General features: G+C 37.4%; 1 protein-coding gene across 2 annotated transcripts in view; it reads left to right on the top strand.

Moving 5' to 3' along the window:
• PIK3C2A (phosphatidylinositol-4-phosphate 3-kinase catalytic subunit type 2 alpha) overlaps positions 1-13387 on the top strand; it is a 50039-nt gene that overhangs the window by 25905 nt on the left and 10747 nt on the right. For both annotated transcript variants that reach the window (XM_030239987.2, XM_030239986.2), the window contains exons 9-22: positions 1018-1161; positions 3155-3197; positions 3285-3498; positions 3618-3740; positions 5158-5325; positions 7535-7643; positions 8391-8533; positions 9152-9340; positions 9804-9897; positions 10154-10248; positions 10576-10756; positions 11298-11402; positions 12408-12500; positions 12750-12879. In XM_030239987.2, coding sequence (XP_030095847.1) covers positions 1018-1161; positions 3155-3197; positions 3285-3498; positions 3618-3740; positions 5158-5325; positions 7535-7643; positions 8391-8533; positions 9152-9340; positions 9804-9897; positions 10154-10248; positions 10576-10756; positions 11298-11402; positions 12408-12500; positions 12750-12879 — 1831 coding nt within the window. The remainder of the gene's footprint in view (positions 1-1017; positions 1162-3154; positions 3198-3284; positions 3499-3617; positions 3741-5157; positions 5326-7534; positions 7644-8390; positions 8534-9151; positions 9341-9803; positions 9898-10153; positions 10249-10575; positions 10757-11297; positions 11403-12407; positions 12501-12749; positions 12880-13387) is intronic.

Raw genomic sequence — 13387 nt, 5'->3', positions numbered from 1 at the left:
AGTAGAAATTTCTCTTTCCATGTCACAAAGAAGCTGTTACCTTCAATTTGTTAGCTTTGGAAGAATGGCTTAAATATTTACAGTGTCTTCTTACTTCTGTGGTTATTTTCTTACCGGAACAGTTAATTGTTGCCAGGTAGCTCTCAATTTAAAACTTTCTGATTCAAATGGCTTCTTTGCTATCCATTTGTAGGAAGGCCACAAGGATATGTCTGGGAGAGTGGTGGTTGGGAATCAATTTACATCTTAGTGAGAGGATATTGCAGTAGTTATTCCTCTTACTTAGTTGTAAGTGCTCAGAAGTTATTGTGAAAGAAACCTACTTTAAAAAGTAAACTATTATTTTGAACTAAATATTTTAATTTTCTACATGTGTTCTTTAAAATTGGGTCAAGACTTTCCTTACATTAAAAAACAAACCCCAGGAAACCTAGGATAATTCAGATTTCACTAGAGTGGCTTTTCCTCTGTTGGAAGAGTAGAAGGAAGAGAATATTAGGAGCAGCTCAACTTTGTTTTAAGTAGCCTACAAAGGTAAATTAAAGTGAAGTAGAAAAGATTAGTTCCATCATGGAAGCAGTACTGTAGTGTTAGTAGTAGAAGTGTCAGTGTAACTTAAACCTGTGGGCTGAAATTGAAGCACTGCTTCTTTAGCATTGCTTCCTCACACTAATTGAATATTCTTTTCTGAACTGCACTTTCTTTTTAGTCCATGAAGGAAATTGAGCTTAGTATCTCATTAGAAAATAATTGTTTGCCAACAGTTTAATAAAAAAATTGTTGGGAACCTCCTAATGTTTCCTGGCACCCCATCTAGAATCTGTACTACTGTGTTTTTGGCATTCATAAGGAAGTTCTCAATACTGAGGTTTTTCTTTATTCCAGTCATTCCACCAGAGTTTAATATAATGGAGATGTGCATCTCATAGTGTTGTTTTCTTGGCAATTCATTAAGAAACATTAAAGCAATACTGGCTTTCACAATTGTGATCAGATCAATGTGTTCTCTCATATTAGAACCAGCATAAAGCAGTAGATCATGTAATTAAGACTGTCAGAAAAATCTGTTCTACATTGGATTGTGTAGAGACTCCTGCAATAACGGAATCAGTGAAGAAGCTCAGGAGGGCTGTTAATCTCCCAAGGATTAAAAATGCTGAGGTAAACTTTCACTCTATAAATTGCATGTTTTAACTGATAAATTTTATTTTGCAGTCTTTAGTAGCTGGAAATGCTGGCAACAGTTCTGTCAGGGTTCTGTTGGGATTTTTTGTTGGGTGTTGTTTATTTATTTATTTTACTTGATATCTTCCATTTGACGTCTCTCTGCTGCATTAATAGCTTGCTTTGGGAGTATTTTCCTTTTCTAAATAGTGACTGTTTAAAAACTGGTTTAAAGTACTGTTTTCTGATTCTGTAACTAGAAACTTGTGTCACAGCAGATGCCACTAAATCTGACTGAGGGGAACTGACAGGAGCTCATGCTGTCTAAAATTAATGCAGTTATTCTTTAAAGGAGGAATTGACATCATGTATTTTTCCAATAATGTTTGTGACTAGCAATAGCATCTTAAAACTCTTAACTGTTCATTCTCCTGCATTCCTGAGCATAAGGACAAACCCAAAATCTCTCAACCAGCCCAGAATTTCATGATGCAGCTGCCTTATAATGAATGGTTCAGTTGAGCAGGACAGTCTCAAGTCATGTTGTCAAAAACAGTCATGAAGTGGAGAAGTGTGCAAATAAAGAAGCAAAATAATCTTACAATGCTATTTCTGTAGTCCTGCTGCCTTACCAGAGTGGCAACTCACCTGATGCTCTATTTGCTTTTGGCCTCATCAGCTCAGTGATGTGTTTGTAATACTGAGCAGAAGACAGATAAATATAGTTGTCACAAGAACTAAAATTCTTACAGGGAAGTGCAGAAGACATTAAGACAACGTAGTAAAATACAGCATATAAATATTTTTTCAATGTTTGCTTTTTGGTAGGAGAAAGCTGTAGAAATAATTAGATTACAGTGTACAAATAGTTCCCAAAAATAACATTGCTCCAGTAGAATTTGAAAAAGGTGGGATTTTATGAACAAAACCCTGCCATTATTTTATGATGGACATTGGCTTACACAGAAATGTGTATGAAGGCATGTAGGACTGCTTTCAGAAACAAAAATGCCATAAGTATTGGAGACTGTTGCATTGTAATCTTTTGTAAGCTGTTGTTGATTTTATTTTTTCGAAGTAATTCTTTGTGATTGGAAGAAGTGACCCTGTTTCTGTAAGAATGTGAAATTTTTTGATATTTTAACTTTAGGTTGAAGATGCTCAGTGAGTACACTGCAAGTGTAAGGAGAGCTTTCATCTTCTGCAGCACTTGTGGCAAACTTTGTAGCAAGTTAGGAATTCACTGGGGTTTGATTTTAAACCACAAGTTTAGTTTTCATTAAAAATTTTAGTTTTATCAGGACTTGAATTGGGCATGAAACACTTGCTGATTAGAAGGGAGTGAATTCCCATGATTTGTTTGTCACCTCTAGCTTTCAACATTGTCTTTGTTGAGACTAGACATTGCTGTGATGTTGCATCATGTTGAGACTTCCATTTTAGCAGACCAAGAAGCAAACAGAGATAGTAAAAGTAATAGTCCTTACTGTTCATTTTCTCAGTTGTTTAATGTTTTTTTTTATTTAGTAAATTTATAACTCTGCCAGCAAAAGGTGCCTTGCCAAATGCCACAAACAAAACAACAAAAAAAAGCTGTTTAAAGCTGTTCAGATTTAAATTACTGGTCAATAAGCTAAAGACTTCTGCTTTCATCCATAACAGCCCTGAGCGAGTTTTATCTCTGCCTAGAGAAGTTAGATTAGCCTGGGCAATATTCCAATGTACTTTCTGGAATCCATATAAAGAATGTCAAAGCAGTTGACTTGACAAAAAAATGAGCTTTTGAACTTGGTGAATAGTTGCTGCATCATATGGAAATTGTGATGCTGTTAGTTAACTCTTGAGGAACTTTGAGTGAAAAGATGTGTTACATAAACTTAAATATGAGTCTAATTCAGATAGTTCATAATTTCTCTATAAGATACTTCATAGCTGTTTAAAACTAATATGGATTTTCAGTATTGAAATTTCCTCTGACTTTATTGTATAGGTATCCTTAAAATGTGGTGATGACAATAGCAAGAGCCCCTCTGGTGAGTAAAGTTCTTCAATTTTTATTTAAAAACTGTTTTGAGGTGGCTAATTTAGGAAGAAGTGCATTCAAAATAAATTTCATTTAGGTTCACTGCGGCCTGAACACCCTCTGAAAGTGAGCATAGATCAGTTAACAAGAGCAGTTGAGGCCCTTCTGCAACTCCACACAAATTCCTGTAGCAGTTCAGCAGCAATTTCTGCAGAAGAGAGTAAGAGTACCAAGGAAGCTTGGACTGCTACAGAACATCTCCAGTTCACAATATTTGCTGCTCATGGAATTTCTTCTGGTTGGGTGTCAAAGTAAGTGACTTACTTATTGTAAAATTCCTCCTTTTATTTATATAGTATATATACACATACAAATCTAAATATTTTTATGGGTTTTTTATGTTTTTATGTTTAAATTTTTCCTTTTCCAGTTATGAAAAATACTACTTGATTTGTTCTCTCACTCATAATGGGAAAGATCTCTTCAAACCTGTTCAGTCCAAGAAAGTTGGCACATATAAGAACTTCTTCTACTTGATTAAATGGGATGAACTGTAAGTGACTTTAGTCTGTTAAAACTCAAAATGTTTTCTTTTAGCTAGCTGCTGAATGTTGTCATTCTATCAACTCTTGGTTCTACTTCCATTTCAAGCATCCAAAGAACAATTTACTGATCAAAATCAGAAATATTTTTCCAAATGGTATTTCAGTGCTCATTGTAGAAGGGGGAATGGACATGCTGGACAGGTGCCTGGTGCTAATTTGTTTGTAGCATAAAATTACAGGGAGATGGGAAGATCATAACATTCCTTGCAATGGGAATGGTTTGTGCTGCTGTAAGAGGGATTAAAGAATGAAGCTCGCTTGTATGTACTGCTCAATTTATATAAATGGAGAGGAAAAACAATGTCTCACTTTTACTGACATGAATGCTGAATCAGTTTTTATTCCAGATACAGAGGGTAGAGAGGAAGAAGGAAGGGCATACAGAGGAAGGATAGGGAGGTCATGGCAGGTGGTATCTGCTAACTGAAAGAGGAATATTTTTCATTATCTGTGCACAGCTTCATCTCTGCCACTTGAGTTATCAGGCAGCTTGTCATAGCTGAGGCATCATGTGAGCTCCATGGTGCCCCATATCTACTCTCCTGACTGTTTTTAAAGGTCATAGATAGACCCTAAGGAATACCCTGAAAGTTTGTGATGAACAAATTATTTCAGATCAGCACTGAGTTTCTAGAACACCTGCCTTCAGAGAGTACTCCTGTTACCTTTTTTTTTATTGGTGATGCATGGGATTAATTGTCACATCTTTTGTTGGCAGGTACTAGTGCATTACAGTGGAAGGTCTGCTAGATTGCTCAAAAGCTGCTGACAGCAGTGTAGTGCTTTATAGTGCAATTGTCATTATTACAGAGAAATCAAACTAAAAGAACATTTTTAGGCAGTAAAAACAGTGTAAGCAAAAGTGGAAGCTTCAATAGCTCAGTGAAGTGTATACTCCTCAGCTGCTTGCTTTATGGGTTTTGTACTATTTAGAATTTAACTTCTAGTAGTTCTTGATTCTTTCATTTGGATGGGAAACTATTGGCAGGTGACCCTTTCAAACTGAAAAATTAGGAGGTGGCTAACATGGAATTCTGTGTGCCCTTCCTAGTGAGTGGAGTGGGAAAACTGGTTATTCTGGCTAGTCAGTTCTGTGCAAGGAGTGTGATTTAACAGACAGAGATTAAAAGGGTTGTTCCAAATCTGACTGTAGTGCAGGAGTGTAATTGAGCAGGTTTTACAAACCATTGGTGTGGGAAATGAAGTAGAGTGAAATATGATTGCATGGATATTTAACACTTGTTCTTCAATGTTAATTGACTTTTTGAAAGCAAGAGGCATAAATGGATTATATGGATAAGCCTGTAACTTACTAACTGCTGCCTTTTTTCTAATTGACTGATTTTTAATACTTTTATTTTATAGAATAATTTTCCCCATCCAGATTTCACAGTTGCCTTTGGAATCAGTCTTACGTCTGACTTTGTTTGGAATCTTAAATCAAAGTAGTGGGAATTCCCCTGACTCAAATAAGCAGAGGAAGGGCCCAGAGAATTTGGGTCAGGTTTCTCTACCTCTGTTTGATTTTAGGAGGTAAGTATCCAAACCACGGGTAAGATCATTATTATTATGATTTGCTCTGTGTAGAGCTTCCTCCACACCCATAGCTATAGAAATTGACTCTCTGATATTGAATATGGTAGGCCATGATAAAGGTAGGAATTGTAAACTATACTGATACAGAAAAAATACATTTCATTAAATAGAGGAAAAAAACGTGGTCTTGTGTTGTAGGATTTCCATCTAACTGGCTGGAAAAAACTTCACTGCTGGAGGAAGTTGAATATTGTTTGGATGATTATACCCCAGAATATTCTAAAATTATTTCTTTTGATTTAGAGCTGGATTTATTTGAAACAATTAAAATAAAGGGATAATTAGCAAGTGCGTTAAACTTGTGGCATGTTTCTGGTTTGAACTGGCTTTCCTTCAAATAGAGCTGCTGGGTTCTGTTACATGCTTTTCACTGTAACTTCCCTAAGCTGAGTGCTTCTGGATTGGTTCAAGTTGCTTTGTTCTTCCAAGTTTGATTACAAAGCTCATTCCAAACCACTTATCACTGGGGCAGCTACTCAGTGAGACATTAACCAGTAGGCTGGAACCACAGTGCCCAAATTAGACATCATGGTGCAGAAGTGATCACACCACTGCAAAACAGCTTCTGCATTCATGCTTAAGGGTTCCTATTTATGTGTGCTGCTGATTTCTAGGTCCTGCTGGGGGTTTAAATTGTCCAGCAAGGCTGCAGAAAGGCAGCCAGATCTTTCCTGGACAGTTACTGCTGTCTGTTGCTTGTGGCTGTTTTGTGTGCTTTGCGCTCTCTGATTCTGGGTTTGGCTTTACTTGCTCTGCTTTCTCTTTTGTCTGGTGATGATTCCAACAGCTTGAGAGTGTCACAGAGTTTAGGATTTCTTGCATTGCAAAGATGGCCTGCAGCTGCTTTCAGTCTCCACCAAAGCTTGGATTTCTTTTCAAAACCATGCTTATTTCAACCTTCTGTTTAAATGCTGCATTTCAGTCTCCTATCTAAATACCACATTTCACAGTATTTGTAAGCACTGCTTTTTATTTGAATTGCAAATTTATCTTGTCTTCATAGGAGTTAGTATGGGGAGAAAACTGTATTTTCTGTTTATGCAGAGCACTACAATGGTGTGTGTTGTGCCAGGGCTTGCTGAGTAGCCTCTATGTAAGAGCTATAGAGATGCTTAGTGGTCTAACCCACTTGCAATCCACATGAATTAAATCCATACCTGGGTAATTAAAACTGGTAGCCAAATACTCCAGTTACAGTTGAAAATAGCATCAATGTCAGGCAGGAGCTACAACTTGAAACTAACTGAAATATGGGGAGAACAAAACTGGTCATGTATGTGTTTTGGAAGAATCCATGGCTAAGTTAAAATTCCTTCTGCTGAAGTGCATGTGGAGTGGCTTAAGTCATCATTACTTGTGGATGGGACAGAAGGCTGTGGCAACTGTGTTAAATTGGAGAATTATTAAAAAGAATAAGCTGTTCAGTTGTGCTTTAGTGGCATGATTTGGTCATCTTTATTGGCATGACAAGCTCCTAGTTAATCAATATTTACATAGAACGACCTGTTCTTTATTTGAAATCCTTATAAACCCTAAAATGTCTTGCAAAATATATTTAGGGCTTGGCCTTCAAGCAGTCTTTTGAGCAACATTTTGATTTCAAAAGAGTGATAGTTTTCTGTACCTAACATTCAACACTTAATTGATTTATGAAGTGTCTTCAGTTGTGCTCTACTACAGCTGGAAATGGTACTAATGTTGGGAATACACTGGCAAATGGAAATGTCATTTTATATGCCCTTGCAGAATCTGGTAATTTGAGAAGTCCAAGCAAATGGTGATGCCTGTAAGATTAATATGCCTGGGCCTTTTTTCTAGATGCTGAGAAAGAGAGGGGGGGGGTGTGTGTGTGTGTGTGTGTGTGTGTGTGTGTGTGTGTGTTTTCAGTTTTTCTCAGAGGCAAAAGTATTCCTTTTCTGACTTCAAGAACAGGGAGCACCTAATTTATCTGTGTCAACTAAATCAACACTGAACTTTTTCCTTTGCCTTTTCCACCTAAAAGTTGTGTGCATCCCTTTAAAGCACTTAAAGTACAGATGACAGCCAGTGAAAATCAGTAAATTAAATTAATTTCAACTAAGCAACTAATATTTTGGTGAAGTAAACAGACTGTGATGCTAATAACCTGTACATGTTCTTTTCTCAGATTGTTAACTAGTGGGACAAAGCTGTTGCAGCTGTGGACCACATCACATCCACATCATGTGTCAGGGATGACCAGTAAGAAAGGAAATATGGACAGAATAGTATTGCAGGTTGTACTTATTTCTGATTTACTCTGGGCTTTGTGTGAATATTGTGTTTTTTAAATCATATTAGGTGAATTTTTTGGGGAGAGGGAAAGTACTGCTCAGTAATATTTGAAAGTCAGTATAGAATAGTGATTACTAAACTTTGTAAGGGCAAAGAATGGGAAGATCCTGGAAGTCTCTGCAAATCTGTTATTGAATAACTGTCTGGAAGTAAGAGAAATCAGAAGTGCTTTGGCATGACATGCTGTCAGAACTGGGAGAGAATGTTTTTGAAAGCAATCCATAGAAATGTGTGCTGAGATGGGAGTGGTCTGGACACCAGCAATAGCAATTCCAGCTCCTTTACAGAACATAAGCACTCCTCTTTCTCAATTCAGTTTTCTCTCCAAAGGGAAGGTGCCTTGCTAGGCATGGCTCAGCAGTCCCAAAACATGGCCTGAGTGGGTGGCTGGGTGGAAACCACTGGTGTGGGTTTGAACAGCTCTGATTATCTCTGCTCTAAGCACTCTCACTTCTCTTCTGAGGAGTGCTCCAGCCACTGCATTGTGCAATAACACAGCTGTACATTTAGGAGCTGTAGTCATGTAGAAGAATTGAGATGGAAAAAAAAAACTCAGCAAACAGTATCTGGGGACTGTTTCACTTGTAGAACTAAAGTGTTCAGATACCCAAACATCTGAGATTGCTGGAAGGGTGAGCTTTGTCTACTGCAGGACTTGCATCATCTATCTTTTCTTTTTTCTTTTTCAGATTGATTTCCCATCCCATACTTTTGATATTGAATATAAAATTCCTCAAGCTGCAAAGACTACTGTGCATCATTCTATAGAAACATTAGAAAAACCTTTGAGAGAACGTCTCCTTGCCATTCTCTCCAAGGATAGCACCATTGGGTATGTCCATCTCTTCTTCAAAAAGAGCTGGGCTCTTTTTGCACATGACAATTTATAACTAGGGCATGGAATGCTTATATATGCTTGAGTTTCTGTTAATTTTTTAAAATATATTTTGGAGACCTGTAGAGGCTTAAACAAGAGATTAAATTAAACATGTGAAATCATGGTACTGTCTTAATGAATTTCCTTCTGTTTTCCTTGGCTGGTGTTATTAGTTTTTTGCTACAAGACTGCTGCCCCTTTGCCTGCCTGTTGTAGTCACCTGTTCCTACTTGGCAGTTTCTCAGTTTCAGGGTGTTCCAGCAGTGGCTGTTCATGTGCCATGGGAGCTTTTCTGGCAGCCTTTCCTGCTCATCTGCACCAAACATTAAAGTTTTTGGTTTATTTCAGATTATACTAAAACTGCATTTTGTCCTGCCCAAATTATAAATCTGAACAAATGTTTCCTTAATGTTTGAGGCTTTATTGGCTTCTTGTTTTGAATTTTGTGGAGGAAAGAGTAATTTCAATATAATTCCATTCTGTGTGTTAAATTATCTGTCTGAATACAACAGTCAGTGGCACTGGGGTTATTCAGGTGATGGTTTATTTTTTCTGAAATGTTCTTGTCTGCAGGCTGTCAAAAGAAGATAAAGAATTTTTGTGGGAGAAGAGACATTATTGTCATAGCCATCCTAATAGCCTACCAAAAATACTGGTTAGTGCCCCTCACTGGGACTGGGCAAGTCTTCCAGAAATATATTCATTACTTCAGAGGTGGCCTCCTTTATCACCCTTAGCTGCACTGGAACTACTTGATTCAAAGTAAGAAAACTGTAATGAACTCTCTTGTGTTTTGTTCAGCATTAAATTGCTCTTCTTTGGTAGAAGATCCTGGAATGGTGTTCTGTGGGAAAATACTGCTGAGTTTCTTGCAGAAAAGGTTAAATGTTTTTTAAAAATTTTAAGAACCCCATGCTTACTTTATTGATGTATGCTTAACCAAGTCATGTAGTGAAAGCACAGCAACTGTGGTTAGGGTTCTGAAGTTTAACATGCAACAGGACAGGAGTTGATACAGCCAGCGTTTTGAGAGGTTTTGAGTGTGCTTGCCCTAAACATGCACATGTGTTTCCATCTTAAGAGATGAAGGGCCTTGTAGGTCCCTTATTGAGCTTTTAAAGATTTTATATGATTGCTTTTCTATCTAGCTGATCTCAAAAAAAAAAAAGAAAAAAATCCTACATGAAGAGGGAAAGCTTGATGTGGGTTTGTGGTGACTTTCTAGGTTTGCTGATCAGGAAGTACGAAATACAGCTGTAACCTGGATGGAGACTTTGAGTGATGATGAGTTAACAGATTTCCTCCCTCAGTTTGTGCAGGTAAGACTTTCTGCCTACACAGAGGTTTGAATTTTTCTGGCTCTTGAAAACCCAAAGGAATTGCTTCTGACCAGTTGCAGAAGTGCAGTTGTGTGCCTCTAACTAGAATGCACAGTAGGGGAAACAATTTGAGTAAATCATCTCTTTGGGACTGTCCAAACTATTTGTAGTAACTCTGTCAGTTCATTAGTCACAAAATATGTCTTCATCAGGAATGAGAAGCAGACCTGATTTATGTAATTTCCATTGTATTTAGGCACTGAAGTATGAAACCTACCTTGACAGTGCTCTTGTGAAATTTCTTTTGGCTCGGGCACTGGGGAGCATTCGGATTGCGCACTACCTGTACTGGTAAGGGCTTCTTTGTGCATTGCTCGTGTCATGTGGGTGCCACAAGATTAATATTTCAGATAAAAAGTCCTTCTTAACATCATCATTCAATAACATAACAATGGTTGTTGTGAATGGTGATTATACAGAATGTAGATCCTGGTTGTTGGTTTGTTTTTTTTAATGAAAGTGCCTCTGCAAAGCACAAACTTCTTGTTTTTTTCTATCCTGTATATCAGTAACTTCAGACATACATAGTACTGATTCAATAAACTATTTTAATGTCTTAATACTGCATTGTTTGCTGTATTTTCCATAGGAAAATTTAACTTACATCCTTTATTTCAGGCTTCTTAAGGATACACTGTATGATACAAAGTTTGGTGTAAGGTATGAGCAAATTCTGGGAGCTTTTCTTTCAGTCTGTGGAAAAAGGCTGAGGGAAGAGCTGGAGAAGCAGACCAGGCTAGTGCAACTCTTTGGAATGGTAGCAGAAAGAGTAAAGCAAATGAGTGGATCTGCTCGGCAGGTGTGTATGTATTTTTAATTCAAAACTAATCCACTTAATTGTCTTTTTAGTCTAAATTCAAAATGTTATGTAAATGTATAGGAAGTTTTATGAACCTGTTGCTCTGCAAAGTTTAATGAAGTTGATGCTTCTGTCAAGTTTGTCACCTTAAACATATGGTGGTGAGGTGACAGGGCAAGAAAGTATAGGATTGTTTCTGTGTATGATCAACTGGAAATGAATTTAAAGCTACTGCTGCTGAAGAATGATCTCATCATGCAAAGGAATGGGATATCTGGTTTTGTGCTGATGATAGAACTTAGAGTTTGATAGAGTGGAATGCTGTCATCTGGTTAAGTCAAAAAAGCCCCCACAAACTTGTGTGATGAGTGTTACATTGCTAAGCTTAGGTATTTGTCATAGCCAAACCAGGAGCTGTAGTTTTTAGCATTCCTTTGACATTGAGAAGTAAAAATAGTGCCTTGAGGGTAACTTTGTCCAGAAGTTTTCTGTAAATGATTCAATGAGGAAAATGTCAGCTGAATTTTCTTTCTGTCTGCAGGCTGCCTTGCAAAATGGCATGGAGCGTGTGCAGTTATTTTTCTTGAAGAACAAATGCCGTTTGCCTCTCAATCCCAGTCTTGTGGCAAAAGAGTTAAATATTAAGGTACTGCACATTCAGGGTTTCAAAACCCTTCTGTAAAAATTTCATCTAGGTAAAGCTTTTACAAATGAAAAAGACCACTTCAAGTACTTGGAAGCTCTTTATGCTGTGGAGATGGGGTCTAATCAAAAACACTGAATAAGGCAGCAAAATGCAGTGAGCAAAGATAAAATGTGTACAAATACAGTGTAAAACCAACAAAGGCACTTGTGTTAAAAAACATAGACATATATCTATAATAACTTATTACATCTTCAGACCCTGTCTCCTGAGACCAGCTGTCCTGAAAGTGCATGAAAATGTCCTGTGTGCATTAGTAATCAAAAGAGGAAATTGACCAAGAATATAAAGTTCAAGCAGTGAGTAAATACGGTGAAACTACCTGATACTGATTGTGTCCAGATATGCTGGAGAGTGAGGCAGTAGCTTTATTTTATTGTGAAGGTCCAGCAAGTAATAATGTAGGAGAAGCAGGTAAATTATTTTTCCAGAACTCTGCAAGGTTTGACAATATCTGCTCAACCACAGTCTTGATTATATCATCATGCATGACTGAAAACCTAAAGGTTTGTTAACGCTTGAACTAATCCTATGTTTGAGAGACAGCTCATCTCACTTTCCTTCTCTACTGTAACTATTAAATCATGAGCAGGGACTTGAAAGCAGATAAATGAGAAGATACTGTGAAACACACAAATACACATTTTTAATATATTATCTAGGTTTCAAGAAAAAGCTGCTGATAAAATATTTATTCATGTTTTATTCACTCTTCCCTTCAGAATGTTTGAAACATCACTGTGCAGCACTGTTGGCTTTTGTACAAGAATTCAACAAATAACAGCCAAAGGGCTCGTTATTCAAAGGAAGCACGTATTCACCACAGTGGAAATGTTCAAAGTCTGAATAGACACATTGTGTGTCAAACCTGCTTGTTGTCAGAATGTCTTGTTTTCTGGGCTAGCAGGAATAGTCCTTTCTGACCATTGACATTAAATCTACTTGCAGGCCTGTTCTTTCTTCAGCTCCAATGCAGTACCACTCAAAATTGCACTGATAAATGCAGACCCACTGGGAGAAGAAATTAATGTGATGTTTAAGGTAGGCCTTACATGTGTATTGGAGAAAATAAACAAGTTGAATGATGATCACTATTTCATTGGTATCAATTAATTTTAGCATAGACCAATAAGCTTAGTTATTCCATGAGTTTGTTCCCGTGTATCTAGAAAGCAACAAGTGAACAGTCCATAAAACATAAAAATCTACCACATGTGAAAGTTTAATTGTAGCCTTTTTCTATTTCAAGTTTACTGTGTCACTGGTTAACTTTTTATTTTTCCATTTAAGGTTGGAGAAGATCTGAGACAAGATATGTTGGCTTTACAAATGATTAAGATCATGGATAAGATCTGGCTGCAGGAGGGGCTGGATCTAAGGATGGTTATCTTCAAGTGTCTCTCGACTGGAAAAGATCGAGGTGCTAAACCAGATGCTGCTTTTGATCTTTGCTTCCCCCATTCAATTTCTTGTCACTCTGATAATGAAAAACCTCTGGGCAGAAGGTGCCAAGGAACAGTTCCACTGCAAGGAACTTCAGTACTTGAGAGTATAATAATTGTTTTTGATTGTTCTGAATTTCCCGATGGCTGAGGGGCATCCAGATTTGTTTTCTTGAGTGTTCTGTTGTCAGTGAACAGTGGGACAAACAAATACAGTGATAAAAATCAAGGTTGCTCTTCATGCTCTTACTGCAACACAAGAAAATAATGTTGGTACAGCAGTCCTTATTCTGAAAGTTTAATTATGGTGAAAGTATTCCAATGCAAGCCAAAATGCTGAAGTATTTGGAATCTGCTGCAGTTGAGTCAGAGATATTATTCTGGTACTGAAACGTGCAAAAAGAAGAAAAATTTGAACCAGCCCTTGACATGCACACACTGTCCCCCAGCATTTGTGTCATATTCTGGTGAAAGGTCCTTGGCAAT

This window comes from Serinus canaria, chromosome 5 (genome assembly GCF_022539315.1).
Source record: "Serinus canaria isolate serCan28SL12 chromosome 5, serCan2020, whole genome shotgun sequence".
NCBI classification, from domain to species: domain Eukaryota; kingdom Metazoa; phylum Chordata; class Aves; order Passeriformes; family Fringillidae; genus Serinus; species Serinus canaria.
Note: the sequence above shows the minus strand (reverse complement) of the source record. Positions and strands in the feature narration are given on the sequence as shown.